This window comes from Stegodyphus dumicola, chromosome 2, assembly GCF_044657685.1.
Source record: "Stegodyphus dumicola isolate Sdum_Otavi_A_Nest chromosome 2, ASM4465768v1".
NCBI classification, from domain to species: domain Eukaryota; kingdom Metazoa; phylum Arthropoda; class Arachnida; order Araneae; family Eresidae; genus Stegodyphus; species Stegodyphus dumicola.
Genome location: NC_140769.1, coordinates 173,771,414 through 173,796,298, shown reverse-complemented (window position 1 = coordinate 173,796,298; position 24,885 = coordinate 173,771,414). Strand labels below are relative to the sequence as shown.

Below are 24,885 nucleotides of genomic sequence, written 5' to 3'. Positions count from 1 at the left end.
TTTATTTACTTGAGCCTGCATTTGGAAACGGTCAACTTTATGTTGCCCGTTCAAGAGTTCGTGAAAGAACGGACGTAAAATTAAAAATAATTGATGGTCCTCTGCAAGGATAGCTTAAAAATGATGGAAAGATCTACACAAGAAATGTTATGTACAAAGAGATCTTCGACATGTGAGTTAACATTTCATTATTTAAATCATTTTTATTGATTGAGCTAGCGGTGGACTCTTAAGAATTGTACCGCCAGTGGTTTCCTTCATTGTACCCTACTTTAAGCAATTAAGCAAGTAGAAGGGGGAAACCCCGTGGGACAATAAGCAAAGGGACGTCCTCGCCGCCTGCCCTGGGCAATTCAGTTTAAATTAGCAGACACCTTTGCACAAATCATTTTAATTACAGTTTATAATATCTAGGCGGTCATTTCGTATGACCGCCCGGCTTTCTAGTTGAATATAACGGATGATACTTCCTCACAATCTCAATTTCGTTCGGGATGTATAATAATCTTTACAATGATGCTGAAATTAAAATATGGTGAATAATAGTTCGTCATCCCGTGGCTTTGATTATAAGCTCTCGTGCGTCTGCTCTGTCATCCTTCAAAGGGGAGAGATGAATACAAATTTTATCGCATATTCTCGGGCGTGCTCTCTTAGTGTAACTGATTAGCACAATCTAATTGTAATTGCAAGATTTGTGGTTTGAAATCCGGCGAGGGCACATATGACTTTCCCTTTGTTCTTGCCAAATGAACTTTCTAAACTCTATACTTTCGATAATAATTTTCAAATTTGCGATAGAATTGATCTAGAATAAAAACCTGGGCGAAAACTAAGACACTAAGGGGAAAAAAAATAAAGGTCATGCTAGAAATGTTAAAATGAATAATAATAACAATAACATGCTTAGAGTACAATGTAATATATGCTTAATTCAGCCTTTTAACTTCCGACCTATCAGTCGTTCATTCACATTTTCATCTGCTTTCTCAAAAAGGATGAAAATGCTAAGCGATGTAAATAGTCTGTAAAGACCTGTTCAAGCATCAATTTATTGAACGTAACTCCTAGCTTAGTAAAATGAATTGTTTCCTTGAACTGCTTAACAAATGCTGCTAAATATCTGAGGATTTAAACTGTAGCACACAGATTAGATAGGGTGAAAACCAACTGAGCTAGCAAATGTTCCAGCTTAATTTCTGTTATTATCATAGTAAATAGTAATTATGAGGCATTGTCTCTATGTTATCAATCCGCTAGTTTTAATGGTTTTGATTTTGCATTTCAATTAAATAGTAACCTTATTTGAGGTTCAGATGAAGTTATTATTTTTGTATCACACCAAATTTTACGATTACTAAATTCGTCTGGCATATGAATAACTTGTTAAATGGCAGAAGGCCAAGTAAAAGCAGAAAGATCTCCAGAGGAAATACTAGAAAGTCTGCATAATTCTTTTTTTAAATAGAACTTAAAGGACATTCAATTTCTAGTTAATTATTTCTCAAGAATGCGAGAATTATGGTAGAACTCATTCGTCATTTAACTATCTCATTACTGAGAATTTCACCTAGTGTGTGCTTCAGGGTATGACCGACATTACATCTTTTAGAAGTGAGAAGAAACCTTACAGGGCAGTGGAGCCGCACCCTTTATTTAGGACTAGTATTCAGTTTTCCCATTGCTCAAAGCGGCACGAGAGAAAACACAACAGTTCAAATTCTTCAATTTTTAGTACAAAAGTTCCTGATATAACTGATGAACTTATATTTGTTGTCTTTACTTTCAATGAAAGAGAGTTGGTGCATTCTGAATGAAGGTGTCACGATAATGAACATAAATGAAGAAGCTGCGCCCTCTCATGGCCGGCAACATGAAATTGTAACGTCTTATGCTGGATTCAAAATTACCTATGACTCACCCGTTTACTTAGCCAACTGGGTGAAGAAGACGCTTAGCACAAATTAAAATTTTTAGTGTGTTATTTATATTCCAAATATGTTCATTTAAATTTAGACTGGTAAAAATTTACGTGCGTCGCGCTGGTTTTAAACATCCATTATCAAAGTCAGAAAGATCTTAGTCCAGCCAAAACAAATTTCGCTGTTGAAAACAAAATTGGAATTGATCTGCATTCTCTGGAGTATTTCTAGCCAGAATAAGTATACTTAACATTTTTCATTAGATTTTTAAGTCTTTCTTATTGAATTTAAAGCTAAAACCTCGAGAATGTGGCTGATTGTTAAAACACAATTTGCATCCTTTTCTTGAGTCACTCGATAACTTCTCTTTTCTATACCGTTAAAAATATCGGAACCAAAATTTGACAGTTTTCGTTTTGTTCCTAAGTGACCAATATTAGGTAATATTATTTGAATATGGCAAAGCAAATGATGGCTATCTTTCTAAAAGGAGGGGCTGCCTTCATGGAGCCCCTCTTTTAGGAGATCCTCTTTTAGGGATTTTATGGAGGATTTGCTAAGGGAAACTGGTTCGTATTCACGTTACAAGCGTTGAAAACAGCGGAAACTCACCATGCAGCCAGCCTGTTTGCTTAGGATCGAATCCGGTTTGAACTCCCAGCATTTAGCGGTCTTAAGCACTCGGCCATTGGTGAAGGCCTCAGCCGCCAAATCTGAAGGAAGTTCGAAAAACTTACACGAAACGCTACCAAAAACATAAAAATCATAACAAACACTGATCGTTGTTTACATTTATTGAGAAGTGATATTAATCTGGAACGAGAACAAAATAAGCAGTAATTCAACGATAACAATTTTCAAGCAACAAAACGAGAAATGCGAGTTTAAAAATTTATTCTGCGATTTAATGGGAGTTTTACGTCGGCGAATTTGAAGGCAGCATGTCAAAAAGTCAAGACCCAGAAAAACTATAAAATGATAAAATGACAACTAAACAAACATAAATAGTTCTAAGTATGCTTAATTACTTTGATTTTTTCTGCAAATTTGCTTTCATTGGTTCTAACATATTCGTGCTTCTAGATAGTCATAGACATTTTTATTATTACCATTACTTACGTGTTCCGCACTAAGGCTCTACATGGAAAGGAGCGATGCCTTCGTGGAGGACTTTCTAAGGAATACTGGCTTGTATTAACACGTTACGCATGGGCAAAACTACGAAAACGCCCATGGAGTCAGCCCGTTCGCGGCATTCGAAACTCGGATATTGAAAGACTTTACCGCACGGCTGCTGGTGAGCCGTTATAGATATTTGTAATATAAATTTTAAATTTCGAATTATTAGTAACGACATTTTCATCTTTAGTAGTACAGATACCCAATTCTTTCTAAACCATATAAAATTAAACTTTTATTGAAGTTATTTACAAGTAGTCTTTTATTTATTTTTTAATTTATTATTATTAATTGAATTTAAATTATACGAGAAAATAATACATTACAGTGTCTAATTTTGAAGAAGCTATTAATTAAGGTAAATGTGTACAACATACCCATATTACGAATAACATTTAGCCTATAAAATAGTGACTTAGAAAATTCAGCAAATACCCAGACAGTAAACACAAAGCAAAAACGGTTTGTCTATAGATGCAGATAGGTTAATTGTTCTTCGTCTATTCCTCGAATTAGGTAGCTGACCTCATTCAAAAAGTCGATTTTGGCTAAAAATCTGTTCTTTTTAATTTCATATTTTTAAAAGTTGCACTCTTAGCTATAAAAAACAACTTTTCTTTTCTTGATATGTTTATTAGAAGTAGAGATATACCAGTGTTTCTGAGAGACGACAAACCGGAAATTATTGTTTGTCACAGCGGAAGTAAAAGTTTAAAGAGCAAATTAAAAATGCAGTTTTCGCCCTTTTTTATGTTATTTGTTAACTACATAATTTTAAGTATTTCAATTAGTTTGGAGAATCTGGGAAAGTATTTTTATTATGTATTTTCTCCGTATTATGTAATCCGTTTGGCAACGTGAGTAGTTCTGTATACATGTCACGTAAAGCTAATCTGAAACTTTTAATGCGATTTTTGATAATTTTTTTTATGATTTATGTTCACAGCAACTATGACAACGCTAAAAGCTCCTTATAGAATCACTTGAAATTTTGCAGACAGTTTGTATATTATTAGGCATGATGTAGGTTAAAAGCAAGAAAATTAGCCTTACAGAATTTAAATTATATCATTTTTCCTTGCTACTATAGACACATTTAAAAAAAGTTTTATGTGTTGACTAACATATTTTAGCCATACATCACTAGTGAATATTTTCCAATTATTATAGTTCACTGTATGTTTATACAGTGATATATATAAATATATATCAAAAATATATATTTATCATCATTATTTTCTGGTCAGTGATGGTTGATGTTTTAGTAATTTGGATGTAAATTTTCCAGTTTTTTTGCATAATTTTCACAAAATAATGAATTTTTATCATTTTTGTAGTGTTTAAGTGTGAGCGTATTCCAACAAAAACGTCATAAATATACTAAGAATTTGAAAGAGGCCCTTCAAACGAGGTCAGTTAACATTGATTCCGGTTTTAAAAATATGTTAATATATATTACATTTTCATTTTCATTCTTGTGTATACATAAAAAGTAATGTTTTAGTTCAATTTTAGTACAATAAAAACACGCGATGCTTTAGGTTTTATTAAAATAACAAATGATTTATTTATTTTATTTTAGTATAGGAAACATAAAATCTTGGTTATGTACTTATTGCCAGCAACTGTGTAGGTTAAAAAAAGAACTTCATTATTTTGGTTTAATTGAAATGGAAATGAACTATGAGTTAAATGAGAAATGGTTTCATTGAATAACTTTGTAGAAGAACGTATGATGTATTTTATTTTGTAAGACTAAAAGTACTTCTTGCCTATATAATCTTTGAACATTACACGAGGCCTAAGAAATAAAATGTCTTCATTTGCACTACAATAAACACATATTTGTGTCTCCTCCAACAAGTGAAAATATAGACGATATACATATAATCTTTGAGCATTACACGAGGACTAAGAAATAAAATGTCTTCATTTGCACTACAATAAACACATATTTGTGTCTCCTCCAACAAGTGAAAATATTTGCATTGATTTTCTTTCTCTTTCGACATAAATGAACTATATTTTAATACAGAAGCCTGAATTTTCGGCCACAGCTTTCACCTTTCTGCGTTTTTCCATCATGATCGTTTAAAGGTCTTCAAATTCCCTTAATCTGATATTATTCTGTGAGTATCGTGCATACGATTTGACAAGTTTTTGTAGCAAAATGTCTTTCAAGCGTAATTTTTGTCATTAGGTGAACTTATCATGCATGAACTTGAATATGTGCACAATACAGCAACAGCCTTCAATGTGCATGTTATACTATAAGAGTGCGTGTTGTAGAAGGTTATAAAGTTATTTGAGGCACCGCTGTTGCTAAACAACAGTGGCATCAGTTCCACACACAAGGCTTATGTTGCCTCTCTGCCCCAGTCTCCGCTCAGGCTATCCACACGATTCGATTTCATTCCCATCAAGAAACATCAAACTCATCTTCATCTTTTCAGGACATAGTTTGGATCAGCACAACTTTCCTTAATCATCTACGTGATAGTATTCTAGCATCGAATATTGAGGTGAATAATAAATATTCATGTAATTGCTGCAGTTTTACCCTTTTAAACTTTTTGGATTAAATGACATTAATGCACCCTTCATCATTTTCTTTTTGTGGTCGATTAAGATATTTATTCTTTCCTTCTAAAATTTAGATAGCATATCAAAGTATCAATCCGAAACTTTGGAGCCCAAACAAATCCGAGAGCTATTTTTCTAGTGATGCAAACCAAAGAAATATTTAAATTTAAGATATAATATTCTTATGTTAATGTGTAGAATTTGTCGAATATAATGTACATTTTAGCTCAATAGATTCGATAATTAGATTTATAAAAGGTACATTAAGCCTAACACTACAAAGAGAAAATGCACATCCCGCACAAAAAGGGGGGTGACAGTTCTTTATTTTCCTTTCAACTGAGCCAATTGACGAAATTTAGGTTACATTTTTCATGGCTCGAAAGCTGACTTGGGATATGTATTAGATTTACACATAGCATTGTTCCAACATAGGTATTCTCATATAAAATCGGACCTTTTTTCTGAAAAGACATATCCATTTTTTCCATATTACAATCATACGACTGAAATTATACCTAAACATTAAATTTTGAAACAACTGGTTAGAAACTTACCGAGAAATTAAAAAAAAAAATATCTTGGAACACTTTTTTTAGTTTGCGCGAAGAACAATTCAAAATTGGCGTAATTCTTAATTTATGGTAACCTATTTTCCTTCCCTTTCATTGCGCTCGAGCAGAAAAAAGGTACATCTTTCATTCTTCCAAAGAATTTTATTCAGGTGCGTAAACCACATTTGACGTTAATATCGCTTATAACAAATATGCCAAATTTTAAAATGCTCCAATATGCAAATTCACGTATTTCTTGGAAAATTTTGAATAAAATTTTGTAATGTTTTGTAGGCATGCTAAGAAATGCATTTACTTTGAAGTGATGGTAAAAACTTCATAATTCAAAAAGCTTTTCGAAAAATTGCTAAAAAATACAAACTTTAAAAAGAAACCAGAGAATATTTGCGAATTTTATTTGGATTGAACCTAAATTTCGAATTGTGAAAGAAGGAATCAAGCGAGCTTAATAAAAAAAGGGATATTAATGAATATATATCCCATTTTAATAACATTGAGGAGCTAAAATTTTGAAAGCTAATTTTTTCAATATTGGTATGTCATCTCATATAATCTAATTTACACTTTTGAGGCATGAAAATCGCGTTAAATTTCGTCAGTCGGCCCAGTAGAAAGGGGTGTTTAGAACGGTTCTCTCCTCATTTTTTTATGAAGAATGTACCTGTGCACAATTTGAAATTTTCAGGTCAGTCATTTATTGACAGATAACATAAGCATTTAAAAGTTTTGTACTCCACAATTTATTTTAAAATGCATTTATTTATATAATCCCAGAATATGTGAGGTACGGCATAAGGCATAACGCTCAAGTATAGCTGAAATTCTCTCCAAGAGCTTCTAGTTTTTTCGGCTTTATTTAAGACATTTCGTGGTAAGATATGTTTTTCTAGAACATAGGGAAAAAATCATATTTTTGAACTTCTATTATATCTGACATTTGAATTAAAGCATTCAGCTTTCATAGGTCTTCTAAAGGTGGGGCTGTTGGGGTGCATATATTGTAAGAGTTGTGAACATTTGAAGGCCCAGAAGGTAGAGAAGTGTTTCGTTTCACGTTTTGTGGTACTGGAATGAACTGCATTTGTTGCTGAAATTTCATATTTTGTTGCATATCACCCGAAGATATAGTTGGTATGTGATTTTGTCCAGGTGCCAGGTCTAGTGGAATCTGAGTATTTTTGGATCTACACTTTCTGAAGCGTCCGAAGATACAGCAGTATAAAAGTCCGACGCAACTAAGAACGACCACTAGGCATGCAATCGCAATGCCAATGACAGCACCTGTAGACAGGGCATTCTTCTTGCTTTCTTCGACTATGCGGTTATTATGAATGTTGCTGATGTAACCTATATGAAAAAGGAAGCCTTTTCATTTTAAGATAAATGAACATAAGCTTTTATTAAAAAAAAGCAAAATATGGTAAGTGTTTAAATATTACATATTTGATACTTACCATACTAAGTTATATATTTTGAAAGAAAATTACTTCAGTGTTCGTTACTCTTGAATGGATACTAAATAGGAAAAATGTTGCGAGAAACCTAACATTTACTTGTGTGAAGTTGCTGTCGAAATCAAGTATATCGAAATTCTATAAAAACATTAATCTCAGTGTATGTGTATTAGTGAAACAGGGAATTACTTTTGACTAGCGTTCCAAGCAAATTGTTCAAATAAAGAGGCTCTGTGCTCTATACATGCATCTCTCAAAGTTATTTACAAAGGAAGTCTCTCAACCTTGAATTATTTTTTCTTGATCGAAATACAAAGAATCAAGTAAGTCTGCTCACCTAGATATACATTAAAAATGAAAATTTGATGTCTGAAGAAATGAGCCCAGACTACAAGAAATTTTAAAATCACCTACTGTAGAAAGATGTCTCATACCGTAGTAGTTTTAGGGCGAAACAAATAAACTGATATCAAGTAATAATAAACCCATTGATTAATGTATAACATAGAAGTGCAGTGAAAAAAATTATAAAAACTGTGATGTTTTACATTAGCTGCATTGAACGCACTGAAGCTAATTAGAAGATTCATAACTACAGAACTACAAATAACTGCAGTTATTTTACATAATACAAATTCAATAAGATTTTCGACCTTAATGAGGTGTGCCTTCTTTGTATATGCATATTCACATAACTGAATTCTTTACTTTGGTAAAAAATTAAATTCACTGTCTGCTTAACTTTTAACTTTTAGACTTTGGCAGTTAATTTGAGTGCAGTGTACTAAAAACGAAATTTTTAAGAAACGTCAGAATAGTTTGCATTTAACGAGAGTCAGAGTGATTTGAAATTAAACAAAAATAAAAAAAAAATTGTTTATAATTAACTTATACGCAGACTGAGACTGCAGTGTTTTACAAAATGAATTTTTTTTCAAGTGTTTTCTTCACCTAAACCTGTCGAAAAAAATAATTCTTAGATTGAGTAGAATTTATAAAGTGTGTCTTTGGTGACTAAACATTTATTCACTTTTGTTTATGTATAAGACTTTAGTCGTTAATTTTAATTCGATAGCTTTCATTTTAGAGTGTAGAACTGTATTTCTTATCGGTATAAGATTAAAGTGAGTACAGATTGCAGTCTTGCTCAAAACCTGAAGAAACGTTTTTCGTAAACATTGAAATTATTGAAAATAAGGTAATACACATAATTTTTCTAATGTTTTTGTTCAATTATGTATACGAAATGTTAAGAAATTAAATGCTAATTTAAATTTTTTAACACTGCATTTGAACATTATGAGAAAAGCTGAGAGCTCTAGGTTGGAAGATTTACCTTATTAATAATCTTATAAGAATAACATATTCTTTTTGACATTAATTATGCAAATATATAATTTGAAAATTTGGTCCTTTTTACTTCCTTGTACGAAGTAAAAAGGAAGTATTGTAATCGCGAAAAGTTTCAGGCAGCATATTTCAACGAAAATATCCTATTTTGACCCCTTTCAAATGCAATTTAACGATGTATTTCCGTGATATCTGTATGTAAGGACAGAATAAAAAACTCGTTTCCTCCAAAAAAATTATAAAACTGCTTTAAAATGAATTCTGAAGAGAATTTTTCGTGGCGTCTCTACGAACGTATGTACGTACGTGTGTACGTACGTATCTCGCAAAACTCAAAAACGAGTAACCTCAGAACGTTGAAATTTTGTATATAGGACTGCTATAACATGTAGATGTGCACCTCGTATTTTGGTTGCAATCGGCTGCACCAAACGTATATAAATATATTTATATATATATCCACTCTGTTACCCGGCTCAGTGATCTCAGTTTCTTTAGTGTTATATGTTCGTAAATTGTACATTTTTTTTGCTTTAAAAATGATTGAATTATGTTGTTCTTATCTTCCGGTTAAGGTTTTTATGCCTTTAGTAAATCTGTATGCGATAATTTTAGAATTATCAACAATTTTAAAATTGTTTAAGTGCCGCTAAGCCTAATAATATTTTTTATGGCGGCCATGGATTGTTTACATTTGAAACAGCAGATTAGTGGATTTGTTGCCAATCTAGAGAAACTTAGCTTCGCAACAACAAAGATAACGCTTTCATTTATTATTGCCAATTAAATCGTGCTTAATCCTTTATGGAATTTTTTCGAGGAAATAAGCGTTTAAGATTTACTTCGTAATTTTTAATACAGATATTTTGAGATTTTATGTATTTTTGCCATGTCGCGAAGTGAAAACGGAATTAATTGAATGAGAACTACTCAATCGTCTGTGAAAAACTGTTTCTTTTTTGTTTTGTTTGCTTAATTTCTTTTATACATCGTTCTAGCTTTATTATAGTATTTGAATAGAACATGTGGCAACGATTAGATAATTCTTTAAATGATATAAATTTTGTGCTTTATGAGTTATAATATGAACGAAATATAATACTGTTAAGTAAACCTAGCGCCAGAGTGTCGCTATGGTAAACAAAGTGAATTTTAAAGAATGCATTTATTCTATTGTGGTTTATGCGCTGTCGGCGAAGTAGGTTTAATTTAATCTAATAAGTTTAAATAAAAAGCAAGAAAAAATACGTATAATTTAATATTCCGTACAAGGAAGTCATGTGGTGTACACATCAGATTTTTTTTCTTTGACTTTATGAGAAGCCTCTCTTGGAAACGTTTTGTTGTGGCTGTGATGAAGGAGTGGAAGAAGAAAAATTATACAAAATTTTCTTTTGATATTACAAGGGATAAGAGCTTATTATTGAAATTGCTTATAATTTGCTCTGAATAACAAACTTAATGATTGTGGAATAACCTTCTTGTGCAAAACAAAACGATATATAGTTAAGTTATAAACAGCTGTAATGTTAGTTTGATAGTTGGAAAAATTTACAGTGTAATTATCTTATATAACAGCTTAAAATGTGATCTTCGAGTGAATTCATTTACTAAGAGATAACACAAGCATTGAGTAAATTACATCTAATCTTGAGTTTAAGTAGTTTGTGCAATTTGAATTGATGATAATTCACACCGTTTGGGCCTTTTTGTAGACTTTTTTGACAGAGTTGTACAAATTAACAATCATTTACAAAAGTCTAGGAAAGAAATATTACACATTCTAGCTAAATAAGCTGATTATTTCAGAACAATTAAGTTAAATAACTGTGCATGAAATCTTAAATAAACCGTGAACTCCGAAAAATATAAACCCGCAATTTTGTTTGCGGATAGAGAAAATAAAAGGCAGTACAGCAAGTAGAGAATAAATTCAAAACAAAAGCTTTGCTCCGACGAATCATACATACTATTTGACATGATTGGTTGGTTCTGAACGGCTTTCAAAAAACAGCTCAGCTAAATGTTTAAGAACAGAACGGAAAGAGACACAGATGTGCAATGAAAATATCAAGAAAAATTCACTGTTCCCACTAATGGAAACTGTTAGAGAAAACTGTGATTCAAGGTATGTCAAAAAGGCTATCTAAATTTATCTTGATCAGTTGCTAGCAAATACATGGTGCCAGTTTAAGTATGATTCCAATGTGATTTTAATTCACAATCTGGTAAGCAATATAAATTTTTATTATTGTCAAGGTTAAAAATCATCTTTAAGTACTCAAAACTTCTGAAAAAATTACACTTCGTTTTAAGATTTATTGTCCCTTACTCTTTTAAAATACTATAAATAAGTCCTTTATAACTAAGATTTAGTTTAGATATCTAAACATGTAAGAATGTATCTAAGTGTAAACATGCATATTTATAAAAGAATAAAATTACGAAAAAAATGAAAATTAAAAAAATAGATTTAAACAAACGTTTCTAACTCACATTAAGCTGCAACAAAAAGTAGTTTATATGTAAAAGAAAATTTTTGACATAAGGAGAAAAAGAAAATATTTAATGTAATAAATTTTCTTCAGGACAAATGTGTCAAAAGATTCAATACAAACAATTAGACATAAAAGATTTTAAAAGTCATTAGACAGGCATTAAAAGGATATTGCAGTGGAGAAATATTTCTACTTTCTGACAGCTGCAATTTGCTTTGAGCTTATAATTCTAGATGATTTTGGTCATTTATGAAGCGGTTGTCTTAGTATATATCAATGACAATGCAAAGCAAAAGCATGTGAAATAAACATTCATATCTTTGATAAGTGATATAATAACAATATAAATAATTGTAAATAAGCAAGCGTGCAGAAAAGTAGAACATGGAAATAATTAAATTACTTCCAGAGTAATAATTTAATTACTTTTTACTTTTTACTTTTTTTACTACTCTAAATATAAGAAGATACAGAATGATTTGGAAATGAAATCGCAAATAACGTGTGATTGCATCAAAAACAGGGAGCATAAGCTCAATGTATAATATAAGTCCCTAATCGTTTTATTGCCCCTTACGAAGTTTTTCTTTGTTCAGCTCTCACTAACCTTACAATAATGAAATACTAGATGTCATCTGAGCATGATCTCTAGGTACTGACAGAATAAGCTTTGAAATTTTCAGGCATTTTTTGCACCTTGATTGCACGCAATTATGAATTAAATCTTATTTCGAGAAGAGACTAGTAAAGATTAAAGGTTCTCAAACTACTCAAAGTTATAATTCTGACAAATATGTAGATTTTGACCACAGCATATGTAGTGATGTATAGTGAAAAGAGCATTTGTGGATGCTTTATATTATTATATGTAGAGAATTGTGAGTAGGTTTTTGATGTTGTGCATTGCTTTTTGCATTATTATTTGGAAAAGAAATGAGTTTACACCTTGGACCAACATATCTAAATGATCAATTGGCATGGTTTGATATGATTCTTGAAAAAATATGCAAATAGTAATCAAGTTGTAAGGTGTATTTTAATTCTATAGCAGTTATTTTTAATTTTGAAACCCCTTCCTTTCTCTTCTTGTTTCTCACTTACACCTTCTTACCAGAATGAGTTTTAGAATCGCTTTGAATGCAAGTGAGTTAGAAGAAGTATTTAAAGGAAGTTCAACTTACTTCGAGAGAGAGTGCTTCTAGTGGCGCGTGTTTGTCTCCTGCCTATTTCGGTCTTAAATCTATTACGCTCAGCCGTATTGTACGTGCCCCTTGAGAACCGCCGGCTAGTTTAATTTAAGGGCCAAATACGTTAGGTACTTGTGTCTAGCTTCGGCTAAGTCTATTTAGTTTACTATTAGATTAGTTTCTTATTTTCTGACCCTGATTTAAAAGCCCAAATGGAAGCTTTACTGTAAGCCCAAGAAGGAGCCATCTGTTATTATATTTTTGTGTAAATAAAAAGGTGTTTTAACCCTTCTTAAATCTCTGTATCAACTGCTTGGTGATAATTCGCTACTTAGTTCAATAGGTTCATCGACATTTTATCTAGACAAGGTATTGAAGAACATTTTAAAGTGAATGTTTAAGAGCTAGTTTAAAAATTTCAAAAAGCATTCAGATTTTTCAGGAGAATTTTTTGCTCTCCATCGGACCACTAACGTTTTCGTAGATCATCACAACGCTTATGTTAGGAAATGATAATGTACATTTAATAGGAGATACTCTTTTTTTTGACAATAAAGTGACATGTTCTCTCTGCAGAATTCATTTCTGAAATACTAAAAACCTCTCCTCTCAAAAGTCATAGACACTTAAGGGAGGGTTACTTTTTATATATTCAGTAGCTTTAAAAAAATGCTATATTTATGTGAATTGCATTCATTTTTTAAAGTATTTTGAAAAATATAAACCTTAAAAATTGTTTGTATAATACTATTTCAGAAATTTATTAATGCTTTCCAACTGCCTGCTGCTACGATACTAGATGAAAATATTGCCCTAAAGCATTATTAGGTTTGAAATTTTACATGCTACATTCTTTAAGCAATTTTAGAAAAAGTCGTGCAGTTTCTCTTTTAATGTTAACACATGTATGAGAATGCAAATTTTGTCAGCTGTCATTTTGATTTGTCCCGTGGCGTTAGTATTTACGAAGACATCATTTATTCATTTAAAAAGTAACGTGTTTTTAAATTAATTAATTGCTTTATAACATAAAGTAAAAAGATATAACTTTGGCCTCGTTTCACAATTCTAGTATTAAGAATTATTGCTATATATGATATATTAAAAGTTGATTCATATTTGATGGACTAAAATCAATTCTATATTTTCAATTATTCATCAAATTTTAGCCAATAAATTTATGTTAACTACTTACCGCTATATCCATGATGCAACTTTTCATCATTTTCGGCGGTGTAATGGTCTAGGAGAAAAAACAAATTCTGAAATTTCGAAGTAAATTAAATGTACTTAGAAGACAACTATAAGGAAACTAAAGTTAATGCTTGAAATTCATGTCAGTAAAGAAATATAAAGCAAGGAAATAGGAAAAACGGAGCTCATTGCATAGCTTTTCCAAAAAAGTAAAAACGGAATCTGAAAATTCGTTGGCTAACAGCCAGGATCAAGTTCTAATCTATACAGCGAAGAGCGGTTTTATATAAAACATGCGAATTAGAATAGTTGGATATTGGTTTTTTTCCCCTCTTACATGCCTACATAAACATTTTTAGTTTAACTACCTACTATCTGTAACACCACAGCTTTCCTCTTCAAACTGTAATACAATCCTACTAATGCCCTTGTAAGGCCATGTACTTCCCTTTGACAACCTCAATAATCTCCTGGTGCAGCCTCGTGTGGTTCCAGGTTCCTCGTGTGGTTTTGCCGTAGTTAGAGGAGGGTTTGGAACACATGCCTGTTTACCTCTGTTAGACACCAGGCGTTCCAGTCCTCCGTAACCTACCTACCTACCTACCTACCTCTTACATGCCTGCCAATGACATCCTTTTGTGACTTACCAATATCTTTATTCACAATTTTGTTACGTTTTCTATGCTAAACGACTTTCACACAAGTAATTTATAAGTTTCAAAGTCTAAAAATGCGTTATTAATATTCTCATGAAGTATTTTTACTTTATAAACATACTTAGATAATCCTAAAAATCATTAAACATTAAAGTAGAAAGATTTTTAATTTTTAATTAATGCAAGTAATATAAAGAGCTGGTTGCACGCCTACACTAAAGCTTGGAAGTGTTTTCTAGAACACAAATTCTATAAGGTTCTGTAAATAAGGTCTCATTTTTGAAAATAAATATTAAAATGACTAATAGTTTTCACAATAATCTGCATAAACATATTCATCACGTAAAGCTGTTAACATTATAAACATTTTTCAGAATAGTGTCTTTTTTCCCTCTTTAGCTACCCATAAATGTACATATTTTGGTTTTCAATTAGTGTTGTAGAGACATTAAGATAATTTTTTGAATCCAAGAAACATGAAAAATGAGCAATGCCCTCGCCGGGACTCAAAACACGGACCTCACGAATATGCATTAAGTGTACTGGCCATTACACCACGAAGGCATGCTAAGAAGGCGGAAAAGTACCTTATAGTGTACGGCCCCTATATATCAAATGTCACGATCAGTTTGTATTGCAAAAGCTACAAACGTAATGTTTTTACTTTTCAAAACAAATCGAGAGATTTCCTAAATATAAGTATAGAAACCAAAGGAAAGTGTAAAAAGTAAATTTCGTAATTTTTATAAAAATGATTTCTTTAAATTTAAAATGCCAAAATATGAATCTTTGCATCATTTAAAACACTTTTTATAAGCAGAAGCATATAATTTAATTTCCTTTTAAAATTTTATTAAGAAGATGAATTTCTTCTTATTGTTCAATTTCTGTGTAAACTTTTTTAATTATAGTAATTTATTTAAAAATTGCATTTGCCATTATTTTTTAGAGATGTTGGGGTACCAGTTCATAAATTTTAATGTAGAACAATTAAACGCTCTTCTTTTTATCAAGCAGTCTAATTTCTGTAAGATTATGAACGCTAAGATCCAGATAATTTATAACTAAATTTTTTTTATTGGTTTTATTAAGTTTTAGACAGTTGGGGTGAATGTTGCTAATTTCATTAAGATTATTAGTGTTGAATGTAATAATATTCCTGCAGCTATAGTGCAGGACGAGTTTAATTTAATTTTTTTTTTTTTTTTTTTTTTTTTTTTTTACTTTTAGCCTAGCCTATTATTATGCTTCTTTATAGATAAACCTAAAGCATTAAGTAGTAAATTCGAATGTCATTAATTAGTAAATTTAGATGCTTAAAATTTATTCTATTGCAATCCTGCAGCGCAGGACGGTAAAAAAAATTTATAATTCAAATTTTTAGCCTATTTTTATACTTATATTTATATATAATAATTTATCTACTAAAGAAATATTGACCATATTATCTTCTAATATAAATGTAGTAGTTTTCCTAATATACATGTAGTAGAATGCATCAAAATGAGGAAACCCAGAAGTATGAAATTTAACTCCGAAATAAATTCCAATTTAAGAGATACGAGCAAGTGTTTATAGTAAAGAGGCTGCTAACCTTCAGTACACTAAAGCTTTTGTAGAAAAACTTTAAACTTAAAAATAAGAAGCGAAGATAATATATTGGTGTAATGCATCAATAAAGATAAATAGCGCTAATATCAAATCTTGAATGAGTTAAAATTCATTGAAATCGGAAAAGGTGTTTCTAATACTTGCGCAATAGCTGCAAAGTAAGATGATAATAATTTATCTACTAAGGAAATGTTGACCATATTATCTCCTAATATAAATCAAGTAGAATGCATCAAAATGAGGCAACTCAGAAGTATGAAATTTAACTCCGAAATAAATTCAATTTGAGAGCCTGCGTGCCATTATCATCTTAAAAGTACTCTCCTTCAGCATTCACACATTCCTAAATTCGGTGCTGCCATTGCTGATAACAGTTTTGAAACGAAGTTTTGTGAAACGCCCTTCAGGAGATTCTCCATGTTTGCCTGAACCTCTTGAACTGTGGTAAAATGGCCCTTTAAGCAATATTTAACTTTAGGAAATAAAAAAAAAGTCGCATGAAGTAAAATCAAGTGAATAAGGAGGATGCCCCAGGACAGTAATGTTTTTGCTGGTCAGAAACTGCTTAACAGATAAGGCCGTGTAAGTCAGTGCATTGTCTTGGTGCAACAACGATTCATCACTCCCCAACTGTGGACTTATTTTCCTAATTTTTTCTTGAAGTCTTTCCAGTACTTCAATGTAGTAGTGCTGATTAACAATCTGACCACTGGGTTTTTGATGAACGTGCTGGGACCCCCCCCAGGAAGTTCATCATCTTCCACACCTTCCCTTCCCCCTAAAAGCCGCTTATGCCATTCAAGCACACGTGCATGAGACAAAGTTTCATCTCCATAAGCATTTGAAACATTTGTTAACATTCGAAGTGTTTCCTCCGTGACTGATTTCTTAAGTTTCACAAGAAACTTGATGTTAATTCGCTGTTCGGTTTTTGCATTACACATTTTTCCGGCATAATCAGTTGCACATGTTCACTCAATGATGCAGTTTTCCCAACTGGCGTGATCGGTTAAATCGAAACTGGTCTCATGGATAGAGGAGGAGTGTGACATGACGTCACCAAAGCAGTTGTTGCCAACTCCGCTCTTCTTTCAAGCTACACACTTAGTCTTCTTTTTTTTTTCACTTTTTGTATATATATATATTTATATATAATGGATAGAAAATAAAAAAAAAGGATATTTACATCACATATATAATATAAGAGTAATAAAAAGGTTATTAAATCGTATCTTCTGATGTATTCCCAGTGTGTACTATCTTATGTATTCCCACTATGTACTATCATATTTACAAATCAGAAAATAACCAATGGAATAGTAGTACTTATTTTTTTTGGGGGGGGGGAGAATTAGTAATATTGTTAAACTCTAACTATAAAAAAATATTGTAAATAATCCAATAAATGCAATCAGGGATTCTGAGTAAATCAATAAAGAGATGATAAGGATAAAAGATTTTAAAATTCGAGTATTAAGAGTTCCAGCAAAATTAAAGAAAATAATCAAAATTTAGGGTACAAAAGGAAGCTTAAAAAATGCAAACTGTTTACTTCAGAGATATTCCGTGCCATTAGATGGACAAAATTTTATCCATTTATATGGGACTCAGTTATTTTTTATATAGTTCAGATTCTAGGTTTCACCTAGGCTCTAGATGTTACCCAAAACTTACATAAATATAATTTTCATTTCCTTTTAATGGAATTTTTCTTCTTATCGAGAGCTTCACGAATTCAGCAATTCTGATGACCTAATAAATAACAAACCTTTTCTCAATTCTGATGATCTAGTGAGTTGCAGTTTTGTTCTCAAACTGTGGATATATGAGTGTAAGAAAAGTAAAGACTATGTAAAAGATTAAATCAGGAACGTAAATTTCCCTTCTGTGTTCTAAAAGTAGTAACTCTATTTGCACTGCGTCATTTCGAGACTGATCTATGTCATATGACTCTTACATAATTCTGATGATATAAATGAAACTAAAACAGCAAACAGTAATTTTATAGCAGTATTAACTATCCGATCAAATTGTTTTGAAAACCAAAACTAATTCAGTCTGAATTAAGATTTCACCCTAAACATAACTCACTTGCTTTCTACGCTTTCGCCTAGCTTGATAGCAGTCTGTCTCTGTCTGCTCTTTCTTTCTTACCGCAACTTTATCTAAAATGTATACTTTTTGGAACAGGCACATGTTTGCTGAAATAAAAAATCAAAATTTAATCTGCCTTCGACTCCAATTTCCTATTCATTATGGATCAACACTTCTACGCCATCAAAATTCCTGCTGGTCACTACTTCTGAGTTTGAAATTATTACATATCATTTAATCAATTTTTAGCTGAAACACAGAGTAGACCCTAGTGCCTGTCTTAGAAGACTAACTGATTTTCAGTCGTTTGAAAGAATAAGGTCTAGTATTGCCTTAAAGGCTATGGTATGAATCGTTCTAATTCGAAGTGACTGACTGAATACACCTAATAGAGACAATATTTGAAAGATTATAAATAATGTAGCGGCTCTTTTATAAAAAAAAAAATTATCTATAGATTTTGCAACTTTGCAGTTATATCTGAACTATTTCAAATGGAATACATAAATCAAAATTTGCATGTCATCAAGGCAACAAAAGTGCAGATCTGAAGGAAATATAGTGCTCGAAATTGTCTTTGACTTTCTTCGGGAGAAGTGTGTCTAGTCATAAATTTCTTTATCGTGACTAACATTACACAAATTATTATACTCAGCGGAATTCCAGCTATTTACAAGAAACTTTTGGCTTTAAGAAGCTTTTTTTTTTTCAAAAATAGACTCTTCCACAATTGGAATTTTGCGCCATGTAGTTACGATGACGATTAATTAGTAGGGACCTTGCTTATCTATGTTTATCTTTGTTTATAGTATGTGCTTATGCTTATATATGTTTATCTTTATATGTTTTTATGCTTATCTATGTTTATCTTTATATGTTTTTATGCTTATCTATGTTTATCTGTGTTTATATGTGCTTATGCTTATCTATGTTTTATATTTCTTTATATGTGCTTATAGTTATCTATGTTTATCCTTCTTTCTACTTGCTCAGTTTTTATTCTTTTATTTTTTGATGGAAAATACTAATACACCCTCAAGTTGTTAAGAATATCTTATGCATGTGTTCATTCCATATTCTTCACATTTTAGTTGATCAAATAGTAAATTTCCAGATTAGGACTAGACTAAGATAAATGAACATTTTATCACAAAATCATAAAAATGGATTCTAATTTACTGCAAAGGAAATTACACATGTTAAGCTATTGCTGGAACTACAAGAATAATTTTTGTTCTCACTTTACCTATCCTATTACAGTGAGAGGTAATGAATTAATAAAACAAGAAATGGAGACCAAAAATGAAATAATACTTTAAAAAAAAATTCCTGAGAATAAGAGAATTAAAATAAAAATGAATAGTAGTGTAAAATTATCAATATTTCTTTTTATCCAGAACACGTTCAATGGCATTCACAAAAGTGTTTTCGAACGTTCAGTTTCTTCCCTCTTCGAGCATAAATATATTACTTTCACGATAACGTATAAGCACTTTTTTTTTTTAACTTCGGCATTAGTGAAACATTGTTCCCAATCAAAAGGTAGGCCTCGAACAATTGTGACAAATAAATTCTTAAAGATTAAAAGTTAGAATAAAAAATCTGATGTGTACACCACATGACTTCCTTGTACGGAATATTAAATTATACGCATTTTTTCTTGCATTTTATTTAAACTTATTAGATTGAATTAAACCTACTTCGCCGACAGCGCATAAACCACAATAGAATAAATGCATTTTTTAAAATTCACTTTGTTTACCATAGCGACACTCTGGCGCTAGGTTTACTTAACAGTATTATATTTCATTCATATTATAACTCAGAATGCACAAAATGTATATCATTTAAAGAATTATCTAATCGTTCCCACATGTTCTATTCAAATACTATAATAAAGCTAGAATTATGTATAAAAGAAATTAAGCAAATAAAAAAAAAAGAAACAGTTTTTCACAGACAATTGAGTATTTCTTATTTAATTAATTCAGTTCTTACTTCGCGAGAAGGCAAAAATACATAAAAACTCAAAATATCTATATTAAAAATTACGAAGTAAATCTCAAACGCTTATTTCCCCGAAAAAATTCCAGAAAGAATTAATCATGATTTAATTGGCAATAATAAATGAATGCGTTATCTTTGCTGTTGCGAAGCTAAGTTTCTCTAGATTGGCAACAAATCCACTAGTCTCCTGTTTCAAATGTAAACATCAATGGCCGCCATTAAAAACAGGCTTAGCGGCAATTAAACAACTTTAAAATTGCTGATAATTCTAAAAATATTGCACACAGATTTACTAAAGGCATAAAATCCTTAACCGGAAGATAAAAACAATATAATTCAATCATTTTTAAAGAAAAAAATGTACAATTTACAAACATATAAGTGTAAAGAAACTGAGATCACTGAGCCGGGTAATAGAGTGAATATATATATAAATATATTTATACAGGTTTGGTGCAGCCGATTGCAACCAAAATACGAGGTGCACATCTACATGTTATAGCAGTCCTATATACAAAATTTCAACCTTCTGAGGCTACTCGTTTTTGAGTTATGCGAGATACTTACGTACGCACGTACGTACATACGTTCGTACAGACGCCACGAAAAATTCTCTTCAGAATTTATTTTAAAGCAGTTTTATAATTTTTTTGAAGGAAAAGAGTATTTTATTCTGTCCTTACGTACAGATATCACGCAAAAACATCGTTAAATTGCATTCGATAGCGGTCAAAATGGATATTTTCGTTGAAATATGCTGCCTGAAACTTTTTGCAATTACAATACTTCCTTTTTACTTCGTACAAGGAAGTAAAAATTAAAAACAGCTATTAACAATACCTGGAAATTTTCATTATAATGTGAAAATAACGCTGTAACGTAAATTAAATATAGAACCAGAGTTAGGAATTTTATGTATGGCGTCATTTGATAGTAGAAAAATATATATCGCAATATATATAAGTACATAAAAGGCAATTTTTGAGGTATTTTATACAGCAAAGCACCTTAAAGAATATTTGAGCATAAAATAAGAAAAGAAAATATGTAGGAAAATAAACCTTAGCACGTAGAAGATAAAGCTTCCATCTTTCTTTGCTATATTTTTTTTATTTTTATATATTTATTTGTTTAGCTATCGTTTTAAATCTGAAAGCATTTCACTTCAAAGAAAAGGGGGAAAAGCGAACCTCTGCCAACAATTACAGGCCCTTTAAACTACGAGAGTGCCGCAAACCTAAATATTAAAAGCGAAACGCATTTTGTATTATCCTTTTGTTTGTAAATGCAAGTAATATTTTTTTTTGGGGGGGGGGAGGGATCTAATAACGTTTCTTTAAGCACAAGATATTTTCTTTTATTAAGGATGTAAATAAAAATTATAATTCAGCCTAGCATAGAAACCTAGCATAGAATAAAATTATAAAACGTCAACGTGTTATAACTCTATATCATCATAAAAAGGAACTCACATAATTAAATAAAGTACTCTAAAAATTTTGAAATATTTAAAACTAATACACTGGTTTGCACAACTGTATTTAATCATTTAAAAATACTGATATTTTATGAATAAAACAATTAATCTGATTTCTCTTTTTCATGAAAGGAACACAAGGCATTTTAATTATTATCAAATTCAGTTTGATCAGTATCTTCATCAGATGCAAAAAATAGTATTATGTTATTCCTACGCGTAACAAGAGCTTTTTTCGAAGCAAGTTTCTCTACGAACTTTTATACAGGTATAATTTCAATGTGCATGGAGTTAAAACCTACTTACGGCGTCGAAGTATCATTTGGAAAATTCTTTTAGTGGGATACTGCTGGTGATTCAGAAGCGAAGCAGAACAATTTTGGAAATTGTAAGATGGTAAGTTGTTTCCAAGAACGATGTACCCAGATTTTTTGCACGCAGACGAATTTTATGCGAGGAAGAGAACGAATTTTATGCGAGGAAGTAAATGGTTTGTATTTGATTGAGCTCGTGGCAAAAGATGACCGCCCAAATGGTGCTGAAAATTTCAGAACTGGAGTCTAAAATATCAGTCTAGTTTTCTTTCTCCCAGTTTATCGAAGAGAAGTTTAGTATTCGTTTCTAAACTCATTTAAATCTGGAAAAAGGCAGCAGTGCGAAATACATACACCAAATATCATAATATATGATAGTTACAGCGATTCGGATGTGCTGGTGCGGGTAGGAAAGATCAGCGCGTGGACTCTTATGTAAGTTCTTTTTTTCTCCTGAATTTTAACACGCGTCTTCATCGAATAAATCGATGATTTTTTTTAAACCCAAATGATAGAAAAACTAAATTAATGAAACATATCTCTTGATCTCTGAAATATATCTCTTGAATTTCAGCAGAACTTCTCTGACACCTTTGGAAGTGCCATTGCAGAGCGAGTAGCCGTTCGATATCTTAGAACTAGAAGACCATATTGGTGGAAGAATGAATATGGTTCCTCAGAATCTAACCAACAGTTCTAACAATATAATATTGCCTTGTTATTTAAATGTGTAAAAGTTATGGAAGATTATGCTTCTTATTAATGAAAAAGGCCTCATTTATTTTTTTCTTAAAATTCGCAGGAAAACTTCTTAATTCAATATGAGTGGCAACTGCTGAGCACTGACTGTAATGTTTAGGTTATTTCCCGTTTACTAAGTATCTGTTAACTCTCGTTACATAATTAACTTTCCATTTTATGAATCGATTAGTCTGCCGAGTTGATTGATTAATTATCAAGTCACTGATCATCTTAAGTATTTTTTATTTAATTTCAATTGAAATGTTTATATTATTTATTAACTTATTAATTTTTATTTAATCATTTATTTTGTTTTAGTATGCAAATTTGTTCGTAGCTATAATGTTTTTAATTGATCTATATTGTTAAAATATGCAAATTAGACAACTGTTATTGTGAAGATACATTCTAGTCGGAGCTGATATTTTCGATTTATGCACAAAGTATTTCAATAAACATTTACCCAAGTAGCACATGACGTAGCAAAGGCGTTGCAAACTGGTCTGAGAGGTTGCAAAGTGGTCGTGGTAACGCCTTTGCTACCAGTATTAATTTAATGTTTCAAATTGATCAAACTTATCCATCATTTACCTGCCTTTTATTCTTTTCCCCTTTTAAAATTTTCACCGAAAGAGTAAACCTACTTCTTGTTTATTCTACCAATTCCAGTATGTCTCCCTTTCAGGATGTTTGTCACCGGCTCGAAAAGCTTTCACCAGATGTTTCCCCCATTAGTCGACTCTGTTTCATTACACTTTTTCAATTCTTATCTCATATTAACTTGTTATTAATAATTTAATATTAATATATTGCTTAACTTTATTACCTTTTTTATTATAATATCACGACTTACCTTAAAGTTATTTGTGACAAAATTTATTATGTAACTTGTTACTTAAATCTCTTCATATAACTGTTTTTTTTTTTAATTTAGAAATTTTCTTTGTGTTAATGCTCACATAACTAGTAATTTTTTAATTTTATTCGATAAGGGTAGGGCCTTAGGCCCAGGTACCCAGGTGTATACACCATTACCCCGTGAAACAGAATATCTTTGCTACGTCATGTGCTACTTAGGTAAAAACTGGTTAGTTTGAATAATTATTCAATTTTCGGAAGTATACATTTTGTTAGCATGGCATATTAAAATACAATTCTTATCATTCATAGCAATATACATTCATTAACATATATTATTGGCATGTACGGAGAACTATTAATCCATTATTCCTAAATATTTCGCTGCGCCAGATTGATTGTATGACTCTGCTCATATTAAGGTAATGTTTATGCGGTATTAGAAAATGGAATGGCATAAACTGATGCTTAACTATGACGTGAATGTATGTAAATATAAGATGTAGATAAATGTGTAGATTTAATCTGGAAAAACTAGACCTTTCGCTATACGTCTCACTATACTTAAAAAATGTTTTCTTTTATGGTTTCAATGCTTAATAATAATTAAAAAGATATAAGGTATTTCTCCCGCCTTCTTGGCATGCCTTCGTGGTGTGGTGGTCTGCACGCTCAGCGCGTAATTGAGAGGTCCGTGGTTCGATTTCCGGCGAAGGCGTTTGTTCATTTTTCATCTCTTCGGCTTCGAAATAACCTAATGTCTCTACAAAGAAAGAAACAGGAAAAAAAAAAAAAAATAGAAAGCGTCGTTTCAATCGACGAATATACATTTAACCACATTTTCTCCTTCCTTTTTTACTTGTAGTAATAAATTAGGATACAGCTATAAAATAGTTCTTTCAACTTCGTTCCAATTTGGTGATCTTGCTAGAAATTTCGCATTTTCCTTTGCATTTCCAGTTAATAAAATTCCTTATTGCAACCAAGCTTGCATTCCAAAAGCAACTTTATCATCGTCAGTGAAATATTACCATCACTGTGTGCATCATTAGGGAATTTCCTTTGCATAGTTATTGTTAATGCTGAGGGCGCAACTTAACGATAAGTCGCTTAATGTCTACATAGACTTTAACATTGGATGATACCCAAAGAGAGTTAAAATATACCCATATAATTTTCAAGCAA

General features: G+C 31.2%; 1 protein-coding gene across 3 annotated transcripts in view; it reads right to left on the bottom strand.

The window, feature by feature from the left end:
* The window catches only part of LOC118199002 (uncharacterized), a 78,021-nt gene that overhangs the window by 33,386 nt on the left and 19,750 nt on the right, over nt 1-24,885 (bottom strand). The window contains exons 3-4 of one of the 3 annotated variants that reach the window (XM_085811456.1): nt 13,944-13,991; nt 4,815-7,606 (exon numbers count right to left, since the gene is read on the bottom strand). The exons of 1 other annotated variant lie outside the window; for it this stretch is intronic. In XM_085811456.1, coding sequence (XP_085667582.1) covers nt 7,218-7,606; nt 13,944-13,991 — 437 coding nt within the window. In that variant the 3' untranslated portion in view covers nt 4,815-7,217. Of the gene's footprint in view, nt 1-4,814; nt 7,607-13,943; nt 13,992-24,885 lie in introns of those variants that run through there. One more of the 3 variants, XM_085811455.1, reaches the window with a different exon arrangement.